Source organism: Petaurus breviceps, unplaced genomic scaffold (genome assembly GCF_028583685.1).
Source record: "Petaurus breviceps papuanus isolate PSGF00001 unplaced genomic scaffold, PetGlider_PUasm1.0 225, whole genome shotgun sequence".
In the NCBI taxonomy this organism is placed as follows: domain Eukaryota; kingdom Metazoa; phylum Chordata; class Mammalia; order Diprotodontia; family Petauridae; genus Petaurus; species Petaurus breviceps.
Window position 1 is genome coordinate 19,659,264 of NW_027185889.1, and position 24,061 is coordinate 19,683,324.

Here is a 24,061-nt window from a genome sequence, read left to right on the forward strand (position 1 = left end):
AAAACCAAGCCAATACAGGGGAATCTTTAATTGCCATTACTATCACAATATACTAGAGTGGTTTGCCATTTCCTTTTCTATTTCATTTTACAGATAAGGAAACTGAGGCAACAGGGTTAAGTGACTTGCCTAGGGTCATATGGCTAGTAAGTGTCTGAGGCTGGATTTGAATTTGGGTCCTCTGGACTGCAGGCCTGGAACTTTATATACTATGATGCCACCTAGCTGCCCACCTTGAATTTAATTCCTTTGCATTTATTTATTCTCTTTAAATTTCTTCTGTACACACACACACACACACACACACACGTGTGTATGTAGATAAGATATACATACACACCTCTACCTTATCCCTGCCTACTCTTTCTTCTTTGCCTTCCCTCTCCCTCTACCCTCTTCTTCCTACTCTCTCTCTCCCCCTCTCATTAGAATATAAGCTTCTTGTGAGTAGGGTTTATTTCCTTCTTTGTCCTTGCATTGCTAGCACAGTGCCTGGAACACAGTCGGTGCTTGATTAATATTTGCTGATTGCTAGGACTTGGCTCATGTGTTTGATTACAAGGCTAGATGACTATATTGCCTCCTGCTAATAAAGAGATACAGGTACAAATATGCATGTGTGCATACAAATGGCCACGGCACTTTAAACATAAGTATTTATATGCATTGACACAGTAGATAGGTAGACTTGGGTTCAAATGCTCACCTCTGACTGGCTATATGACCCTGTGCAAGTCCCTTAATATTTGTTCTCCTTAGTTTCCTTAACTATAAAATGGGTATAATATTAGCACCCATCTTACATAGTAGCAGCTTAATAAGCTTGTTCTCTTTTCTTGCATTTCCCTCTTTGTTCTTCTAGGCAACACTTTAATATTGCAAGTTGCAAAAAAAAAAAGAAAAGTGCTGACCTTGATAGGCAGTGGGAATTTTCTTACCTGGGACTTCCTCGTACCAATGAAATCCCAAGTGTGATCTCTATCCATAGCCTTAGAAATAAGGAAATAATGTAGATAGAGCACATTGCAAAATTTAGAGTGTTAATACACTCCAATTATGATGATTAGGGGTGGTATATTCATTTCTGCACATAATGCACCTATCAGTTGGCCTTGGTGGTAACAAGAGGTATCAAAAGAGTGACCTACAAAATGTCCATGGACTCTGCCAGGCAGCGAGCAGCCTCTCTAACGAACCACATTTTCTTTTATAATAATCCCTCTCTGGTTTAAGGATGTGATCTGGCCATTAGGTTGTGAATTTCTTCATGATTCCCCATCAGGAGCCATGTAAGAGACTTCTACAGATGTTTATTTAAAAAGGCTTTAAAACTTGGACTGAATATATAGCTGCCCTACATAAAGACAGAAAGTCTCTGGTGAAAGAGGAGAAATGGGGGTTTAAAAAAAATTTTTTTTGGAGGGTAAGCAAAGCCTGTCTCCTCTTTAAAGATTGCTCAAAGACCTAGGTCCAACCTGGTCACCTTTGCAGGTATTTTGGGCATAAGCCAAAGTATGGTTTCCCCAAGGATTATTGAAATGGTGGATTTCAGCAGGGTGGAGGAGAGTGGGGGAGAAAAGGGCATGGCTACATTTCCGGAGCTTCTAGAATATTCTGGCCAGTTTCCCACCTTTATACAGTTCACATGGCTGAGCTTTAAGATTCAGCAAGCATTTTTCCAAGGGGTAGGTGAGACAAGCATTTGCATCCCAGTTTTACAGAACAGGAGACGGAGGTCTAGAACATTTAAGCCACCAGCCCAAGTGCTGTGAGCCTTTCCAATAGTAATACTAGGTAGAATTTATATAGAGCTTGAAGGTTTGCAAAAACACTTTGCACATGCTGTCTTCTTTGAGCCTCACAGCCATCCTTGGAAGTAGGTGCCATTATTGTCCCCATTTTATACACAAGGAAACTGAGTCTGAGAGAGATTAAGTGACTTACCCAGGATCACATAGCTAGTGAGTGCATGAGGCAGGATTTGAACTCAGGTCTTCTTGACTCCAAGTCCACTGTAACACTTAGTTGCCTCCACTAATCTTTTTTATTTAAGAAATCAATTTTTCCTCAATTACACATAAAATAATTTTTAACATTTGGTTTTTTTAAAAAAGGAGAGGTTCTTCACCTGGGGTCCACAGACCCCTCTCTGATGGATCAATTTCAGGGGGTCTGTGAGCTTGTTGTTCTAAAGAATATTTTGATAATGGGGGCCATCGTCAGTGTCTTGACTTTTGTCTTGTCACTGGATACTGATGACTCTGGAAGAGAGTGAGGCTGATGTCTCTGTCTCACTTAAATCCAATTCATGAGCAAGTCAAGACATCACTCTTGAAATGTCATTGGTCCTCTGGGAGAATGAAGGACGAATGACATTTCGATAATTATTTCAATTATAACTGGTTTCCTTTGCAATCCTATGTATTTTCTTTTATATATTTAAAAATACTGTCATGAGAAGAGGGACCCTTCTGGTTGCACCAGATTCCAAAAGGCTCCATAACAAGGAAAAAGCTATGGACCCCTATGATTTCATAGATTGGACATAGGGAATTCCCCTCTATCAATGCAGATCAGCATCTTCCTAGGGAACTGATGTTGCAATCAGTATCACACAGCCAGCATGAGAATCAAGACTGGAATTTGACCCCAGGTTTTACAGATTCGAAGACTACCTCTCAACCAGTTAAATGGCATAAGGGAACCCCAATGGCCTAATTTGATCTCTCTTTAGATCCACTCTGAGAAAAAGAAATACACAAACACTTAAGCAATGGATTGTGTTTTTTTTCTTTTTTGAAGCTAAAACCTGTGACCTTAGTACAGGGATTGCTTATGTTTGGTCAAGAAGTTAAATAGAGTCGATGTCAAATGCCTCTTAATGGAGATCTCAGTGTAATTACAGTGAGGTCACCATCTGAGAGATGTGCAAGGTTTCTGGGTGAAATGCTTTTTTCTTGTTAACATCACAGCAGGGAGCTGAGGCTCTGCTCTGAGGCAAGGCAGTAGGCCAACTTTTGACCATCTGGAGCTGGTTCCTAAGAAACCACCATCCTGGCCTGGCTTTTCTTAAAAGGGGGTAGAAAGACAAAGGCCGAATTTCCAGCTGAGATGTCAGAAGAGAGGTAAGCTTGAAACATTCACATGTGAGCATGCACACACACACACATCTGGAGAGGGAGACAGAGTGTGAGACTGAAATCTCATTGTCTGCAAATTAAACAACTGCATTTCAGGGAATGGCAAGATCTGACTAATTGCTTAATTTGCCAGGTTTAATGGGGTTGTGAACAGGAGGGAGGGAGGAGAGAATTTATCCTTTTGTGGATTGAATGGAGCTACTTTAATTAATGCATTAATAGGGCAAAGCTCTTCTGAAGGAATTCCTGGTGTGGGAAGTCCCTCAACCTATAAGACCTATAACCTCTCTGTGGTTTAGGAGATGGGTGAATTGTCCCAGGATTATACTTTTAAAAAATCTGATTTTCTTGGCATAGGGAACCAGTAAGGAAAATTTCTCTATAATGCAGAGCCACAGCTGCTTTGCAATTTGGAGAGCTGTTCAGGTCACTGAAAGGTTAAAGTAACTTGTTTTTCCAGGCTTCCATGGCATATGGGCAGCTAAGTGGTATTGTAGATAGAGCACTGGGCCTGGAGTGAGGAAGACCTGAGTTCAAATGTGACCTTACTTACTAGCTATGTGATCCTGGGTAAGTCACTTAATATTGTTTGCCTCAGTTTCCTCACCTGTAAAATGAGTTGGAGAAGGAAATGGCAAACCACTCCAGTGTCTTTGCCAAGAAAACTCCAAAACTCCTCAGAAGAGTTGGACATGGCTGAAAAATGACTTAAAGAACAGTAACAGTCACTAAATCTATCTCTTCTTAAAAAAGGAGAAATAGCTTGAGAGGAGTGAGAGTGTGTATGTGTATGTAAGAGACACATGTCTTAATCCTTCACTGAATACCCTTCCTGAATTCCCTAATCCTCAGTGATTTCCATTTTAAGAGAGGAGCTTGTCAATAAATCTGAAGTGTAAAATGTGTGTAGGAGACTTTTTTGAGGTGGGAGAAGGTCCTGTTATCATCCCTGTGCCCCGTATAGAGAGGGGGTAGCAACTTTTTAAAGGCCTACTTAAGAATTCCACAAGAACTTAATAAATAAATTTAGGAATTTAATATTATTCATTACCCAAACTGAAGGAAAGCAGAGTTGTACAAGGATTTGGAAGGATAAAAATGGAGAAAGAGATGGCTGACAACACATACCTTCTGTGTTCTATCTTAGAACTTAATAATAGAACATTTATATAATGCTCTTAAAATGATTTACAAATATCACCTCATTTAATCCTCACAACAACTCTAAGAGGTAAGTGCTATTGTAATCATCCCTATTTTACAGATGAGAAAACTGAGGCAGGCAGAGGTTAAGTGACTTGCCCAAGATCACATACCTAGTAAGTGTCTGAGATCATATGTGAACTCAAGTCTCTTGACTCAGGTCCAGTTCTCTCTTTGCTGTGTTGGGTGGCTCTCTCCTTCACTGAGAAAAAAATCTCCCCTATCCTTTATCTTCCATGGTACAGTGGAAAACAAGGTTGAACTTGGAGACTCTGTACCTGAATTCAAATCCCACATCTGCCTAAACTGTGCATTTGGCCACGTCATCTAACCTCTGCCTGCCTTTGTTTCCTCATTTAAAAGTGAGGGGGTTGGACTAATTGGTCTCTGAGGTCTAGGAGCCTAGAACCTTCATTAGATTTCATTCTGAGTGCTATAGAACCCCTTCCAGAATGAGCATATGGGCCAAAGATATTCCTTAGGGAACCAACTTTTTCTTGTTGCTAATATTTGATTTTACTGTGATTAGATAACCTCAAACAGCAATAACAAATAAGTACTGTAGAAGGCAATGAAAGTAATACTCGTTTCCAGCTGGACTTTGGAAAAAGATGCTAAGAGGAAGGAGCTGTTCTTGGGATTAGAGGAAGGAGCTGCCCTTGATATAAAAGGAAGGTGCTGTCCTTGGGATTTGAGGAAGGAGCTGTCCTTGGTATAAAAGGAATGCACTCTCCTTGGGATTAGAGGAAGGTGCTGTCCTTGGTATTAGAGGAAGGAATTTGTTAAACCAAAAAATTTGGGCAGTAAAGGAAGAAAATAGAAATCCTGAAACTCATGAGTGTGTGTGTGTATATGTGATGCGTGATATATACCTGCAAGAAATCCACACTAATTTGAGGAGGAGAGTTTCTGTTTCCTGCCTAAACCACAGCCATTTTAGTGTAGTACCTGGCAAATCAGTTCTGTTGCTCAATAGAAGCAAATACTTTCAATAGAAGCAAACGCCCAGGACTTACCACATCAAAGGCTGTGAACACATGGCAGTAATGGTGATTTGATTTCAAGTCTTTTGTGATATATGCAAATGTGGAGAGATCCTCGGGATCCTGAGCAGCACAGGAGATGTTCCGGATTTCGTGCTCAGCAATGATGTTCTGGAAGGAAAAAAAAATACATATTTCCAATCTTTTTTTTTTTCAGTCATAAGAACAAAGGACTCTCAAATGAAGTGGGGCCTTAGTAGAGAATGCTGTACCACGTATGCTGAAATTATTTTACAATATCCAAACCAGTCCAAGCATTTATCAAGCAACTAGTATATGCAAATCACTATGTTAGGAACAGGGATACAAAGGCAAAATGAAAAATTGTCCCTGCCTTCTGTGAGCTTACCTTCTATTGGGAAGATATAACTTGTAAACAGATAAATATAATAATAGCAATTTTATAGTTTTAAGGTTTGCAGAAGTATTTTACAAATATTGATCTCATTATACATATAATACATATTTATTGTATACACATTACTATCGTTTTCATATAACATGTTGTATATGTAATATATTCATTAGCATAATGTCTGGCTCATAGTAGTTTTATATAAATTTTAGCTGCTATTATGATATTATTACACACACATCCACATACATACATACATACATATATATATATATATATGACTGTATATAGGACTACCCATGTGTGTATAAATTCATTAGTACCAATACCTGGCAAATAAGAGGTACTATATAAATTCTAGCTATTATAACAATATTATTATGTATATGTATATGCATGCATATATATATGTACATATCCATATTCATTAGCACAGTGCATGGTAAATAGTAGATGCTATGTAAATTACAGCTATTATTATGTCATTATTACGAATATATATAATACATTTGGTATATCTATATCTATCTTCTCAGTCTGTCTCCCTATCTCTCTCCCCCTTCCTCATTCTCTCAGAGGTAGGGAAAGAGGACTAAGGGGTCACCCATGAGTGCTGGTGTATCTTAAAAACTAGAAATTTTGAGGTGTGGCAGTAGGGAGGGGAGACATTCCAGGCATGAGAAATAGCTTGTGCAAAGGCCTAGAGATGAGCTTAAGGGAAAAGCAAACGGGACCATTTGACTGAAGTGTCTTACATGCAATAAATCTGGAAATATTTAGATTATTTAGGGTTTGGAATTCCATGTTGAGGTGTTTGTAATTTTTATCTACAGAGGCAATAGGGAGCCATTGAAAATTCTTGAATATCATCTCTACAACTTCAGGCAAAAAAGAATGATGGGAATCAAATAGAAATGATTAGAATGAAAGCTCTTTGAGGGTAGAGACTATCTTTTTTTTTTTTTTTTGGTCTTTGTATCTCCATGCCTGACATGTAAATGTTTTAATTGAATTGCACATTTTAGTTTTTGAACTCCCGAACATAGCAGTTCCCCAGAGCCTGGAACATGTGCAAAGCATGAACCCTGTAGCAAACATTCCCAGTCCCTGGCTGGAAAAGCTTCTTTTGTTGTGGTGCTTCAAAGGTGAAATCTGCAAGCCCACAAGTTCACATAAACTCCACCTCTGCTATCTTAGAATAGCCTCTTTGCCTTCTTAACCATTGTCATCTCTCAAAAAAGGCCCTGTGCTTCCTGTACCCAGATTACTTTCTAATGGCACAATCTGAAATAAACCTTTGGCAGCTTGCCATGAGGGAGGGGCCTGCCTGTTGGTACCTAAAAATACTTTAAAAACATCTGTCTGCTGCCAGCAGCACCAATGAACACTTCATGTTCTGCACACAGCACAGCTTCATTGGTGGGGGAACAATTAAAGAATTTAACTCCATTAAAAATAAAAAATTAAGGTGTATTTTGTCCTGGCACTGAACCGGCAAGCTACAGAAATGATGCTTGTCAAAACAAGCTCAGATGAAAGCTGGGGCCTTCCAAGCACGGAACACATCTTCCCAGAATCTCAGAAGTACCACAGAAGGTCACAGCCTCATTCTTTTGTTCCTGTCAGTCCTCAGTGATAGGCAAACAGGACAAAAAAGCATCTTGTGAGTTTATGAAATGCATTTATAAATGAACATTTTATTTATTTACTTAAAAAAAAAAGTGGCTGCTACTGGTGAAGTCTCCAAGGTCATCGTTCTCCTTGCCATTGGATGCCACAGCCACAGTAACAAGTTGCTACCTCTTGCATTGATTTCACCTTCCTAGAATAGAGTCACACTGGCAGTATGGAGACAGCATGGCATAGTGACAGAGGCCTGGATATGAAGTCAGGAAGACTTGGGTCCCAATCCTGTCTCAGATGCCTCTTAGCTGTGTGACTGTGAGCAAATGACTTGACCTCTCTGTGCCTCAGTGTCATCATCTGTAAAATTGGAGTGATAACAGCTCCTACTTCCCAGGGTTGTTGTGCAGACTCAAAGGGCACACTGCCTATTAAGAAATGTCTAAATGTCCGTTATCATAGACAAATTCTTTTAAAAACATTTCTTATTTTTAGTGATATAGAAAGGGACTGGGGGATAAGGACTAGGTTTATAATTTCATTGGTAAAGGGTACTCTTAAATGAGGAAACTTCTTTTTACCAATGCAGGTCAATACTTTCTCTTGCAACTTATAGTCTTAGATGTTTAGAGCTTGTTGCTGTTCAGTCATTTTCAATCACGTCCAACTCTTTGCAACCCCATTTAGGGTTTTCTTGGTAAAGATACTGGAGTGGTTTGTCATTTCTTTCTCTAACCCATTTTTACAGATGAGGAAGCCAAGGGAAACAGGGTTAAGTGACTTGCCTAAAGTCACGCAGCTAGTAAGTGTCTGAGGCTGGATTTGAACTTAAGAAGATGAGTCTTCCTGATTCCAAGCCTGGCACTCTATGCACTATGGCGCCACCTAGCGTCCCAAATGCAGAGCACTGATACGTTAGGATACCTTGCTCAGAGATGCCTTTTTTTTTTTTATGAATCTATCTGCAGCATCTCCCCTACCCACCTATCTTCATTGTAAGAGAGATAATAAAAGAAAAAAAATCAGCACTCTCCACCCACCTCAATGGTATGTAAAATTCCATGTCCATAGTCCCCCACCTCTGCAATTTCCCCTGGGGCTAAGCTTAGTTATTATAATTAGATAACATTCAGTTTCATTCCATTTTTCCTTTTTCATTCTTTGCTATAGTAATTGTCTAGGCTGTTTTCCTGGTCCTACTTCTTTCCTGCTGAGTTAGTTGATCTATCTTTGCCTGCTTCTCTGAATTCCTCACATTTGTCTTTTCTTGCAAAATAGTAGTATTTCATTACATTCATAGACATTTTCTTTTGCATCCTATTTTAGCCAGACTGGTATTTCATTTGTCCTCTCTAGAACATTAGCTAGAGATCCATAAGAGAAACCAAAGTGCTAGGGAGCAATTAAATTGTGGGAAAAATTGTCCCCATGATTTTCAATGAACTAAGCTCCTTTATTCTTATCCAGAGAGTTTTTAAACGTCTTCCTTAGGAGGGAAGAAACTGGAGGAGATGGCATTTGTTTCTGATTGCTGAGGAGGAAGAGAAGGGTAAAACATTGCTGAGGTGTGAATGATATAGTCAAATTGATTTTATCTGTTAACTCTTTGCATTAATTTTTAAAGGAATAACAGAGTGTCTACGACACTTAAATGTATATTCCTGTCATATTAAAAAACAAAACAAAACACCAACCACACACACATGCACAAATCCCTCAACTTCCTGTGTCTTTCATCAAAGGGCAGCCAGGTGGGGTGGCTAAGTGGTGCAGTGAATAGAGCACTGGCCCTGGAGTCAGGAGGACCTGAGTTCAAATCGGGCCTCTGTCACTTAACACACTTACTAGTCGTGTGACTTTGGGTAAGTCACTTAACCTCAATTGCCCTCCAAAAAGCAAAAAAAAAAAAAAAAATAAGGCAGCTAGGGGCTCTATCTGGTGTTAGGAGATCCTGACTTCAAATGTGACCACAGACACTTAATAACTGTGTGACCCTGGGCAAGTCAACCCCCATTGATGCTAAAAAATAAAATAAATATTTTAAAAAGCTGTTAGCTTTCTGGTTGGTGGATATATGTGGTAGAATGATATGGTCCAGTTAATTAATATAGTTATTCTACATAAGATCAGGTTACAGTGGAAAAAAGGGAGCCATGATTCCATTTTTTTTTCTCCTTCTGCAAAATAAGGCATATATTTCCTCTCAACTCTGGATTTCTCTGAGGCAGAGAAAGAAGCCCTTACTACACAAAGTGGCACCCAGGGAACAATAGTGGCAAACAGGGAGGGCTGGCCAGGTGCCAGAACTGCGCTCCAAAGCCCAGTTGGAGACTCCCTAGGGAGCAGGCCCTGAATGCTGGCACACACAGTACACAACTCTTAATTTGATCTTAATTTGAGTCCCAAGTTCTTAGAAGGTGACAGATTTGAATAAGACAAAAAGATGTTTTTTTTGGGGAGGCATCCCTCTCTCCCCCACCTCACAAACATTCCAAATTATCTCGTTAGTGTTAGGCTGATTTGAGCGAGGCATCTGGGAGGGACAATTTTTATCATCTTCTTAATTTATCCAGATGGAGAAACTGTGGCACCAGTGGGTTCAGGGCCTTTTCGTTCTGATTCCAAGAAAGTCGGCATAAAGCACAGATCCTTCCATTTTCACTCAAGTACTTGGTCTCCATCTTTTGCTCCCTCTTGAGGGATCTTCTAAATCTGAAGATCAAGGCCAGGGCACTGCGGGAACTCAGTTAAGGCAGTTTGCAGATGTCTGCCGTCAGGTCAGATGCTCCCCCTACCTCTGGGTCATGAGCCTTGGTGAAGCTTATTGGATTTAAATTGTTTTTGTGCTAAATCTTTTCTGAGATCAATTTTTAAGATAATTTGCAGCTTCTCTGTTCAGATCATGATGACTGATTCCATTTTTTTCTCCCAAGTTGTTAGATAGTGAATTTCAAATAACATAACCTGCCTCCTTAGTACTTGTTCCTACTCCACCCACACCCAGTGAACCCAAATGCAAATCATTTATTTGAAAAGACAGAACAGCCTTCCTTGAGAAAACAAACCTTTCCCTGTCTCTCACCATCTAGTGAAATTAGAAAATCGCTAATTACCCTTTCTTCATCAAAAAAAACTTCTTTGTTGGGAACAAAGAAATCAAACGTGGCAGTAGAAAGAGCAGTATCCTGGGAATTCGGAGGTGTAAGTTCTAGACTCCAAACTCCATTATTAACTAATTAGCTGTGTGTCCTTGGATGAGTCACCTGAGGCTTCTGACCCTCAGTTGTCTCATTCATAAATCCATAAGGATTGACCACAAGATTGTAGATCTTACAGGCCATGTAGTTCAAACTCCTCATTCATAAGGAAATTAAAATCCACAGAGATTAAATGGCTTTTCCTAGATCATCCAAGGTAGTAAGCATCAAAGGTAGGTTATTTTTGTTGTTGTTGTTTTTTGGCAGAGACACTGGAGTGGTTGGTCATTTCCTTCTCTAGCTCATTTCATAGATGAGGAAACTGAGGCAAGCAGGGAAAAGTGACTTGTTCAGGGTCAAACAGCTAGTAAGTGTCTGGGGCCACATTTGAAATGAGGTCCAGATATTTGTATGTGAAAGAATTCTGGAAGATATACAGACATTACCAGGATAAAATATCCACATTCAGGTATTTCTTTAAGCTCTGTCTTGATTACAGACATTAATAAATGAAACTGTTCTCATATTCCATATGTAGGCTTGGATTTCACAAGTCTTGTATTTCACATAGGAGGGTCAAGCTAAGTTAACACTTCCACAACGGAATCTCCATGGTAAAAGCATGCCTTAAAGTACTAATTAGGATTTTGAATAATCAGCCAATAAGCATGTATGAAACACCTGTGAAATTCAGGTGCTAGGCCTGAAAAGATTCTAATCCTTTTTTTGAGGTGGAATGGAGCTGAGATTTAATTGGTATAGGGGATTCACATCTGTAACACTGCAGGGAGCCTTCTGTGCAACTCATAGTCTTAGAGAACTGTCTATGGTAAATGACTTTCTCAGGGACACAGATCCGGTGAGTGTCATAGAGAAGACTTGAACTTGGGTTTTCCTGATTCTAAGGTCACCCCTCTATCCTCTCTGCCATGCTGCCTCCCATGGTAAAATGTATACCAAATACAATAATTCCTATTTCTATATCTTTTTAAGGTTGGCAAAGTGCTTTCCTCAATCCAACTCCAGGAGTTAGGGAGTGCAAGGATAATTATTCACATTTTACAGATGAGAAAACTGAGACTCAGCAGGAGTAATGTGACATGCCTGCTGTTATACAGCTAGCATGTGTTGGGACTAGAGTTCAAAGCCAGGCATCTTAACTCCAGCTGTCACAGATGCTTCTTACACACTGTGTCCAGAGAAAGGATAGAGAGCTAGCTTTAGAGTAAAGAAGACCCAGCTTCAAGTCCTTCCCTTGATATTGACTGTGTGACCCTGGGCATGCAGGTCCCTTCATCTCTCAGTACCTAAGGCTAGAGTTTGTCAAACAAGGGTCCCACGTGTGGTCAGAATCAGATTTAAAATGTCATTGGGAAATATTTAAAAAAGTAAATAAAAACAGAGTAGAACATAGATAATGTTAATGTGTGGATTTCTAAGTCATATGTATGTATGGTTTAGTGGCTTTGGTTTCCATTTGAGTTTGACATCACCACCTTAGATAGCTCCCTGTGATGTAAATTGCAAAGGAGGTGTTGACTTGAATTGGAAGGGGGAGTTTTCCTCATCTGGGAGTTCCCCTCTTCCAACATCTACCCCACCCCCAACACTGACTCCTTTCTCATCTCTGCCATTCAGGATCTTTATCTTCAAATGGGGCTCCTCCTCTGTGAAGACTTTCCTGCCCCGGCCCCCACCCCCACCCCCCAAGAGGTTCTCTCTTTCTTCTCATGTTTTCCCAGAGAACTTTGTCAGGATCTTTCCTCGTCCCTTTCACCGCATGTTTCATACTATGATTATTTTGTTATTGTTGTTGCACAATCCAGTAGAATATAAGTTGTCAAGGGTTGGGATGGTTTCACTTTTGTCTTTGCATCCCCAGTACCTTACATGGTACCTGGCACATACAGTAGGTGTTTAATAAGTGCCCGGTGAGTTAAATTGAACAATGGAGCATCCTTTTTAAATGCAGTCAGTATGAATGCATTACTTAGAAGACATTGTATTGGTTTCATTGTGTTGCCATTCATTCATTAGATAAGGCACACATCCAACATTTTAGTCTCTGTAGTCATGATAATAATTTATGTTCATAAAGTAATTTATAGATTCTGTGCATTATGATGTTTGAGGCTCACAACCCTCCAAGGGAGCTTACTTATATAATGATTATCATTCCCATATTACAGATAAAGAAATTGGCTCAAATAGGCCAGGCATACTGTTCATGCAGAACTACTTAAGAAATGCTTGTTGAATTGTAGAATAATAGGGCATCAGAGATAGAAGGGACTGCAGAGATAATTGAGTGCAAATTTGTTTTTTTTTAAAGATGAGGAAAATGATCAAATGAAATTGAGAATCTTTTATACCAACAAAATCAATGCAACTAAGGTAAGAAGAGAAGCTGTTAAATGAAAAAAATACGATCAACACATAGTTCTCACAATAATTATCACCCACCATATGAAAAATTGCTTTAGATGGCTAATAATGGAAAAAATTCAAATAATCTCACATCCAAAAGTTGGCAAAGATGACAAAAGATGGGAATAATCAATGCTAGAGGGGTTGTGGGAAGACAGTCATAGAGATAGAATACACTATAGATGGCAAATGGTCCAACCACTGTGAAAAGTAATTTGGAATTGTGCTGAAATAAAATGCCTATGTCCTTTGACCCAGACATTTTACTGTTAGCCACAGAATCAAAGGAGCTCAAACAGAGAAAGGGCCTATGTATGTACACCAAAATATTCATAGCAGTACTTTTAGTAAAGCAAAAAACTGGAAATGATGGAATAAAGTCAAGAAAGGTAAAGCTAATTATAATTACAAGATTATAGATTTAAAGCTGAAAGGAACTTCAGAAGTCTTCTAGTCCATCCTCTTCATTTTACAGAGGAGGGAAATGAAGAGAATTGTTGAAGGCCACAGAGGAGGTAGAATTTGAACACAGGTCCTCTGACCACATCCAGAGCATTTCTCATTGTATTCAGGCAATGCACTTAGTGAGTGGCAGAGTAAGGGTGGAAAGGATGCTGTTAGTAATATTCTTCCTCAAGGGAGATGGTACCAAGAATAGCTGAGAGTGAATGCTGAATGCAAGCACAGGGTTTTTTCCCACCATACCCCATTGGCCATTTGTCTCTCTATAGAGCTTTCCTTTGTGTTGTTACAATGGTGAAACACCCGGATTTAGATTGGCAATATATAATAAACATAACTTTAGCATATGGTGCTCTTCTTGATTCAGCCTCTCCATGGAGACTGCTAGATGGCACAGTGAACTTGGACTTGGAGTCAGGAAGAACTGAGATACTCTTCAGATCCTCACTAGCTTTGGGATCCTGGGCAAGTCTACTTTTCTCAGCCTCAATTTTTTAACCTGTAAAACAGGGATTTTAATAATACCTACCTCCTAGGGCTGTTGTGAGGATAAAATGAGATAATGTATGCAAAATGCTTTGCAAACCTTAACGTGCTCTATAAATTTAACTATGATTATGACGATCACTCCTTGGTTTATCAGAGTGTTACTGAATATCTATGCTTTCTGGTAGCAGAGCTCAGCAGCACCTTTCACTTTTCCGCACAGAATTAGGATGACAGGCTCTAGATGTTGAATGAACCTCAAAGACTCAGTCATCCCGAGTCCCTCATTTTACACATGATCACTCCAAGAATCAAAAAATTCAGTGACTTGCCCAAGGTCGCCCAGACGATAAGACAGCCTGGAAACACACCTAGATCCTCTGACTCTTCTGCTTTATAGATGGCTTTCTTGCTAAAGGCTGGTACATAGTCTTAGGCTTTTTGCTTATGGATAGGATTGAGTTAACCCTGAAGGAAGAAGGTGGCCTGGTACAGTAGAATAAGTGTTGTATTTGGGAGTCATGAGACATGTGTTCATATCACACCTCAGACATTGTGTGACTATGGAAAAGTCAGTTTCTCAGGGTCTTAGTTTTCTAATAAGAATAATGTAACATAATAATATATGATAATATGATAGTATCTATATAGTGCCTTAAGGTTTACAAAGCACTTTACCTACATCATCTGATCCCTGCAACATCCCTTGGAGGTGGGTGCAGTTGTTTTCTCTATTGGGAAAACCAAAGCTAAGTAAGAGAGATTAAGTGACTTAAAAGCCCAGGCACATCTTAAAGTTCCATATAAGTGGCACAGTTATTGTTTTGTTGTTATTATTCCTTTATAGTTTTAGAACTCAGGTGGGCTAATGGCATTAACTTATTACCAAGAGTGTCAAAAGGTGGGGCTAGTCTTGGAGTCAGGAAACCTGGGTTCAAGTCTTGCCCCTAACACATACTAGTTTGGGTGGTGATGGGACTGGAGATATATGGTATAATAGAGCACAGGGTTCAAATTCTGCATCTGATGTTTACCATGTAACTGGAAAAGTCCACTTAATTTCTAGGGGCCTCAGTTTCCTCATTTGTAAAATGAGAAGGTTGGACAAATGATTTTCAAGGCCCCTTCTAGCTCTGAATCTAGAATGTGTTATTAACTGCACAGTGGCTTGTGAGTATTTAGGAAGGAAGTGGTTGGTGATCACTAATGTCCAGCAAAAACAGGTAACATTAGACCAACTGTATTTCTTTTCCTTTTTAAAAACAGGATAATGGCACTCAGCTAGCACTTAATAAACACCTCCTGTGTGCCAGGCACTGTACTAAGTTCTGGGAATACAAAGAAAGGCAAAAACCAGTACTCCATGTCCAGCACGGAGCGTGGTACACGCCAGGTGCTTTTTTTGACTTGACTTAGCTCTTCCAGGGAATAAACTACAGTCATAGAGTTACGGCATTGCAGCAATATATCTGAAAAAAATTTCCCAAGAAGGAGAGATGCAGGTTAGATGGTATAGCTGTGCGAGTGCCTAACTGCTAGAAGAAGCAAACCTAGAGTCTTTATTATTGGTGTCCTGGCCACTGGAGGAAGGTCTCTAATGGAGTATCACTGGGATCTGTCCTTAGTGCTGAACCTTTCAGCATTTTTATCAGTGACTTAGAAAAAGGCATTTATGACACACTTAGCAAATTCTCAGATGACACAAAACTACTGGAATAGTTAGTTGACAGATGAGAGGAAGCATCTAAAAGGATCCTGAGATGACAGAATTATGGGCTGACTCTAATAAAAGGAAATTTAATAAGAATTTATAGATATAGCTATGCCTACATGTAGATTTATCTATATCTATGTAATCTTTATACTTGGGGTAAAAAAAACCCCAATAAACTATACAAGTAAGGATGCAGGCAGGGAGAGACATATGGCTAGAATTTTTAGTAAGCTGTAAACTCAGTATGAACCTACAGGGTGGCATGGAACCCGGAGAAATTAATTTAATGTTAGATTTCCTGAAGAAGGGTATCAAAACCGGGAATGAAGAAGATGAGAGTACCATTATATTCTATCCTGGTCAGACCACACCTGGAACTCCTAGTGTGGAAACTCACTCCACCAATGTTAATATCTTAGTCATCTGTCTATCATAGTCTCAGAGATTTATCTGGGGGCACTGAGGGCTGATCCATATGGGTTCATTCAACTAATATGTGTCAGAAGCATGACTTGAATCTGGGTCTTCCTGACTCCATACCTTGCTCTTTCTCCAGTATACCAAACTGTCTGCTTATTACATGATTGTAAACCAATATAATTCCAGAATCAAAACCACTCTGGCATTCTCTATTCTTGACTGCATGATCCACGACCTGGAGTGCTCTAGAGAAGGGAATCTCTTGGGACCACGAAGTTCTGGATTTATATAATTTGAACCTGATGGCATTATCAGCCAATAGAGTTATGCTTAGCTCCAGGCCAGTGAAATCTTGTCTGTGCCATTATAGGTAAAAGCATCTCACTTTGCAAGGAATGGCTCCAAGGTGATGCCATCTGAGATGCAGGACAGTGCTAGCTCAGGAGCTTTAGGCATGGGTCATATCCCCTTGCTGTCAACAAAAGGGAAGAATCCCTGGCACATGCTTATACAAAATGTAGCTACACTTGTGATAGTGCCAGTTCTGTTCCACTAAGCCCCATATAAATAGATACAAAATATAGAGTGGTCAATTAGCACATTTTGGGGAGAGAGAAGTACTAACAGCTGGGGGAGGGGTGAGTGCCTCAGGAAAGGCCTCAGGTGTTAACCAAAGCAAGTTATTGAACTTTTATGTGCCTCAGTTTCCTTATCTGTAAAATGAGGGGATCAGACTCAAGGGCCCCTATTAAGACTCCTTTTAGCTCTAAATCTGGGGTCTATAGACTGATGATAAGAAGCAAGAGAAAGAAAGAAGGGGAATCTTTGTAACACAGAACTACCTAACAAAGACCCAAAATAAAGTGAATGTGTAGTTAGGGAGGGGGATTCATGGGTTGAGGTAGAAAGCAAAGGATTATGAAACAGATTTAAAATCTGAATAGGCCACTTTTGTGGGACTCTTTTCTCATCTATAAAATAAGAAGGCTCAGCTAGTTGGTTTCTCCTGACCTTTCCACTTCTAAGTCTTTGTAGAAGTAGTCTTTGATGCCAGCATGGGGAACTCCTGGTATGGGAATTCCCTTTGCCCCCTTCAGATTGTAACCCCATCTATGACATGGTGTATCATATGGTTAGATCTCTAGATTTGGAAAGGATTCCAGAAGTTATGGAGTTCAAGACCTTCACTTTACCAATGAAGAAACTGAAACCCACACTGATTAAATGACTTACCTAAGGTCACACAGCTAGTAAGTAATAGAACTGGGATTTGAATTTTGCCAGAACATTCTTTCCATCACACCATACTGCCTGTAAGATCTAGGGAGTGAGTTGCCTGGGGGCATGCAGAATATACAAAATAAATAGGACAGTTTTTCTCTTTAGAGGAGTTGGGGTAGTGGGGAAGTACTGGTAGATGACAGGGACTAGAAAAGGATATAGGATATAAAGAACTTTCTACTTTCTGTGACCTGGGTGTCTCCAAAATCTTATGAAACATAATCTATTTTATTTATTTTAACACATCTATTCAAATTTAAAACACTACTTAAATTTTGGGATGCCCCCATATTAGGTGATTTGCCTAGAGTCACCCAATTAGGAAGTATCCAGGGCAGGATATGAACCCAGGTGTCCCTGACTCTCTCATCAGGGCTGTAGTACTGCTATGTGGTAATGCTACCACACTGGAAATCTGTACTTGGCCTTGTGCCTGCTGGTTTATAAAGTAGCCTCAGGCACTGTTCTAATCTCTGCCCCACCAACCCCACATACCTTATTTGTTGCATCGATAAATTTAACTCCTTTATAAGAGACCGAGAGAATAATCGTTGGGACTTTCTTCATCTGCTCCGTAGATTTCTGAAAATAAAATTAGAAAGCTGTGAGAACAGGACATGTTGCCTGGCAACTGAAGCACATAATTTTTCCTCCTGAAAGATATAAATGAACTAAACTTACACACACACACAATCAATTCCCCCACAGAACACACTCTGATTTACATGTTTGTCTCTCTTCTCTTGGGTTTTGACTATGCTTCAGGCTTATAAAGTGTCTGTCTTGCACTTCAAAAGCTAAAAAAAAGTTTCCATTGCCAATCCATGGGAATGTTCTTCTTCCCTGGCACTAAAGGAAAACAGGGAGTTCTGCCTCTTCTGTATTTCTAGAATTTCTTGCTCCTAGGAGAGTTACTGAAGCCACAGCTGGTAGGGCTGGAGCCTTTTCCATGTCCTGGACCTCCTATGGATTGCTTTTTCCATATACTGCTTTTTAAATTCATAAAACAACATAAAGAAAACCAATTATGTAGTTATCAAAAAATTTTTTTTGAAGTTCCCAAATCCAAGATTAAAAACACCTCATAAGGGAAGTTCTAGGCTTAAAAAACAAGAAAATAATGAGAACATATTATCTTTTATCCTGTGTTCTTCATTCAATATGTATGGGTAGTTTCTCATTAAACTTAATACATCAACCCTTGAGGAATCTGTGGTTTGATCAATGTGGGTCATCTCTCCACATATCCTCCAATGCTTGATTATAGAGTGGAGATGACCCTGGATTCTTTTTTTTTTCATGGTAAGAACCAAAGAAGTATATTTAGATATATCAATGAATAACCAACAAAAGCAGCCATCAGATGTCACTGCAGTAAAAAGACAAACAACTTGAAAAGCTATTGGGGTATGGTGAATGATGTCAAAAACATCATGACCCTGGATTCTTAAGGCCTGTGTACGGCAGTAGAGCACAAAGTGTGGAGGTTTCTGCTAGTTAGAAATTTAATATTTCTGCCTTTCTGCATTTGGTTGTGAGGTTTTCATGCCCTAACACATGGTCAATTTTTGTGAAGGTACCAGTAGAGCTGAGAAAAAGCTATATTCTTTTCTACTCCTCAGTTTTCTCCAGAAGTTTATCATATCTAACTTTTCTAAAATTCTACTCATCTCTTTAGCTTCTTCCTTGTTTATTTTATGGTTAGATCTATCAGGTTCTGAGAAGGGAAAATTGAGGTCTCCTGATAGTACTGATTTATTGTTTTTCCTCTGGTAACTCATTTACCTTATGTAAATTCTTAACAATGAACTGTGGCTGCTTGCTGAGACCCATCCTAGTTAAATGTGTTCACAGAGGCCCATCAGAAGTAGACTGACTGGCCACTCAAAGATGACTTCTTTAGCTGTGATAATCCATTAATATACAGACCCCACTACTCTAAAACAATGATCTTCTGATTTTTTCTTGAACAGGGTCAACCTTTCTCAAAAATGCAACTTGTACTTTCAGCAAAATCTTATTAGGCCTACCAGCCATCCCATATTCCAAATCCCTTGGATGACAGAAACATCTTGTAGTAATCATCAACAAACAAAATGAAGGTGCATAAATACTTCCTTAGGTTCCTTCTTAATTTAGACCTGTTCACCTTCTTAGGTAACATTCTTATGAGAAATGTTCATTTTTGGAAAAATCAGTATACTTAGAACTACAATATCTTTGTGCTTGGTCCTGGGAATCTGTTTTTTAGCTCTGCACATAACTGATCATGTACTCTTGCTTTTTTACCTTCAGTAATGGTGTATCTAAATAGAAACATGTATGTACATATATGTGAATATGTATGTAAATACACAAGCACGTGTATATTCATGCATATTCCTCTAGATACAATATTTATTACTGTTCCCAAATCACCTTTTTCAACATCATTTCCCCACCAACACCCTCCCCCTCTACCCTGTTACATTTAATATAAAAATGAACCTACCTGACAGTTAGCCTGATGGATTTTCCAGGTAAAACAGGTAGGAAAACAAGGAAGAAAACACATGAAAAGGTAAGAGGAAAACCTTCTTAGCAGTTCACCAAGAGCTGAATCAATTTGCTAAAGACAGTCACTTAGTACTTGTACTTAGTACTTTAGGCACTTAAACTCTTGGACCTCAATCTCTTGATTTGTAAAATGAGGAGCTTGGACGAGGTGACCTTAACAGAGTGCCTGATACATGGTAAGCACTTAAAAGTTATCTATCTATCTATCTATCTATCTATCTATCTATCTATCTATCTATCTATCTATCTATCTATCTATCATCTATCTATCCCTTATACAGTCCCTTATACCTCCATACTGAGGTGCCTAAATAATGCTGCAAAATGGGAAAAGCTATTGATAAGTTCCAAGATCTGGACCAGGACCTTCTCATTTTAAAAACTGCTGTGGGTTTTAACCAACCTGCTCTCTCTTCTCTTCTCTCTGTTTACTCATCTTTACTCCGTTTGCATGGCCGTTTCACTACTGACATGCTGGAGCCTTCTGTTCTGAGCTCCCAGAGCCCAGCTCATTGCCTTATGTAGGCCAACTTCTTGGCTCCTTCTCATGTGGAATTTCATCAGGAAAAAAAAATGCCTAGCCTTTCTTCCTGGCTATCTGCTGCCATTGCCCAAGCTTATTTCTGGAAACTCTGAAATGGGATGAGGAATTGGAGGTCTTTTCAGATGCAGCTGGAATCCAAACCTGCTCAATTCAATAATGATAATGCAATTGAATCTCTCATCTAATCCATTTCACTGTGATTTAGACAATCTTTTTTTTTCTTATTCTTCAGACAACAATGTCTTTTAGTCAGTCATTCATTTTTGTCTGTTAGCAAACATGTATAGCCTTCCACATAAAGAGAACTAATTACCTAGACCTCCTCCTGTTCTGTGATCTAAACCAACTCTAGACCTCCTCCTGTTCTGTGATCTCTCCCAGCTCCAAATCTATGATCTTAAATCCTGGTTTCTGGAAAGAGCCCTGGCCTTCACCTCAGAGGATTTGGTGCTTGTAGTCTGCCTTGGATGCTTATCATTTGTGTGACCTTGGACAAGTCACTTCATTTTCCTTGGCAGGTTTCCCTTGCCTTATCTATCAAATGAGGGGGTTGAACAAAATGGCATTTAGGATTCCTTTCTGTTCCAAATCTGTGATCCTGTGATCCATCCTGGCTCTAAATTTGTGTCTTAAATTCATCTGTCTATAGTCTGCCCTATCTGCCTTGCCATCTGCTATATCTCCATTAAAAAGAGGAAACAAAATGAATAGCATGCTAGGTAAGATCAGATGATCATCATTTAGGATGGCGAGATTTTTCTCAATGCTTTATTTTTTTCCATCCTTATATTTTTCTAACACTTCTCACCCTTCTTGTCCTTCCCCAACCAATGCAGAAACAGCCCAAGCTGAATTAATGTCAGGACCAGTAATTAGTAATAACAATAGTAATGCTTGGGTATGCTAATTTCCTTGGAATTAACTCTGTAAAGAAAGCTGTGGTAGAGAGTGAGCTTTGCAGCACACAGTAAGGTTTTATAAACAATCCAATCTGTGGCAGATCTTTGTCTTTCAAAGGGGGAAAGCATCAGAGATTACTGGGGTTAGAAGGGATTTCAAGAGGTGATATTTCCAGTGCAGGGGTGAGGAACCTGTGGCCTGGAGGCCACAAATACCTTCTGGGTCCTTTGGTGCGACCTTTTGACCAAGACCAAGTTTTACAGAACAAATCATTTTATGAAGGGGATTTGTTCTGTGAAGTTTGGATTCAGCCAAAGGGCTGCACTTGAGGATCTAGAGGGCCAAACTCGAGGACCTAGAGGGGCACACGTGGCCTTGAGGCCACAGGTTCCCCACCCCTGTTCTAGTCCATTCCTTCTTTTTGCCATCAGGAGCTTGTATAAACCTTCCCAGGATTATGAAGCAAGGTAGAATGAAAGGAATAGAAACACAAAGTCAATTTCTTATTCATTTTTTTTCATAGAAGTTTAAGAAAACTACATTGATCCCACTATAAGCTACAGTCTACCAGACTGCATAAGACTGAATATTAGAGAAAAAAAGAATTTTACAAGTTAATGTGTCTTCAGACCATCTGGCCTATCTTACTTCTGATTTAAAAAAAATCCTGGCTACAACTTATAACTGTTTATAAAACCTTACTCATAGTCTTAAACAGCTGCCTGAGACACTGAAAAGTTACTTGAAGAACTAATATCAGTCAAAGGGAGGACTAGAACCCGGAAGGCAGCATGGTATGGTGGGGAACATGCTGGATGTGGGGGAAAAAAAGGACCTGGGTTTGAATCTTGGTTCTCCCACTTAGGTGACTATGGACAAATTATTTTACCTTTCTGCTTTCAATTTCTACACCTATAGAAGGAAGGCTTCTGGGGAGAGGAAACCTTCTACCTCTCATCCATTTTTGGACAGCTCTAATTGTTAGAAATTTTTGCCTCTTTTTGATTTGTTCCCATCACTCCTGGTTCTATACTCAGTGGTCAAACAGAATAAATGTAATTCTTCTGCCACTAGCCAGCCCATTAGGCACTTGAAAAGTTATCCTTCCTTTCCTCTCTTGTCCTGGGGCCTCTTCTCTTTTCTTCCTCTATACACTCTCACTTTGTGATTTCATCGGCTCCCATGGGTTTAATTATCATCTCTGTGCTGATGACTCTCAGATCTATATATACGGCCTAAGTCTCTGCTAAGCGCTAGTCCCCCATCACCACTGCTTATTGGATATTTCAGATGACATATTCCATAAGCATCCTAGACTCAATAGGTACAAAGCAGAACTCAGTTTTTGCCTGCCCTTCCCAAACTCAGTCCTCTTCTGAACTTCTCTTACTGTCGAGGACACCCCCATCCTCGTCATCTCCCAGATGTGCAATTTCAGTAATACCTTTGACTCCTCACCCCAAACATGTCATCTGTTCACTTGCCAGATGTCCTTTTTACCTTCCCAACATCTTTGGCATCTCCCCTTCTCACCATGCACAGGGCCACCATGCCCATTTAGGACTCTATGTTTTGTTTTTGTTTGACTGGGTAAAAGAGGCCGTTCTGTGCTTTATTTCTTACCTAGTCTTAATCACTGTATGGGCACAGACTTAGTCAAACTGAGACCTGGGAGAGACCTTAACTTAAGAAGGCCAAGGTCTCTCAGTCGTCCTGATGGATACCTGGCCTCTGGACCCAGTTGGCTTTGGAGGAGAGTGAGGCTGGCGACTCTGCACAGCCGCCCTCACTTAAATCCAATTGACTTGCAACTCATGGCATCACCTTCCTGATGTCACGGCTCTCTTCAAGAGCAAAGGACAAACACTACCCATCACTGGACTATGGCACCAACCTCCTAATGGTTCTCCCTGCTCCAGTACACCCTTCACTTAGCTACCAAAGTGCTGCTCTTTAGGTAAAGGTCTGACTATTTCACTCTCCTACTCCACAATCTTAAGTGGCTTCTGACTTCTAGGACCTCCTCTGCTGGACTTTTAAAACCCTTCATGCCCCAGAGTCAGAAGGACCTGAGTTCAGATCCAGCCTCAGACACTTAACACACACGCAAACCCCCCCCCCAAAAAAAAAAAACTAGCCGTGTGATCTTAGGCAAGTCACCTAACCCCAATTGCCCTCCATAAAAAAAAAAGCAAAAAAAAAATCCCTTCACAACTCAGTTCCACCTGGCTTTCCCACTACCCTATGCATTTCTTTCCTTCCTGCTCTCTACTGTCAGGACAAACTGGCCTTCCTGCCAATAGCATCTCATGCCTTTGCACTGGTTGCACTCCAGGCCTATAGTGTACTCTCTCTTGGCCTCTGTCTCAGGGAATTTCTCACCTCCTCCAAAATACATAAAGCAGGACTCCCCCCCACCTATTTTCCCCTCCCTAAACTACTCTGTGTATATTTTAAATTATATATATAATATACACGAACATGTATTTTACTCTATATTCTGCATTTATATGTGACATACATGCATACATACCTATCTATTCTCAATTACCTTGTATTTATTCTGTGTATATATGACATATTTTAAATGACCTTGTATTTTATTCTATACGTATATATGATATATACATACATATCTTCTATATTACTTTGTATTTATTCTGTGTATATGTGATATATACTATATATGTATATTCTAAATTAACTTGTA

General features: G+C 39.7%; 1 protein-coding gene and 1 long non-coding RNA gene across 2 annotated transcripts in view; one reads left to right on the top strand and one right to left on the bottom strand.

The window, feature by feature from the left end:
* The window catches only part of LOC138166721 (uncharacterized), a 78,434-nt gene that overhangs the window by 24,941 nt on the left and 29,432 nt on the right, over positions 1–24,061 (top strand). The gene's annotated exons all lie outside the window — the stretch shown is intronic.
* The window catches only part of ANKS1B (ankyrin repeat and sterile alpha motif domain containing 1B), a 1,399,804-nt gene that overhangs the window by 22,248 nt on the left and 1,353,495 nt on the right, over positions 1–24,061 (bottom strand). Inside the window, exons 23-24 of the mRNA XM_069095213.1 lie at positions 17,847–17,933; positions 5,360–5,497 (exon numbers count right to left, since the gene is read on the bottom strand). Coding sequence (XP_068951314.1) covers positions 5,360–5,497; positions 17,847–17,933 — 225 coding nt within the window. The remainder of the gene's footprint in view (positions 1–5,359; positions 5,498–17,846; positions 17,934–24,061) is intronic.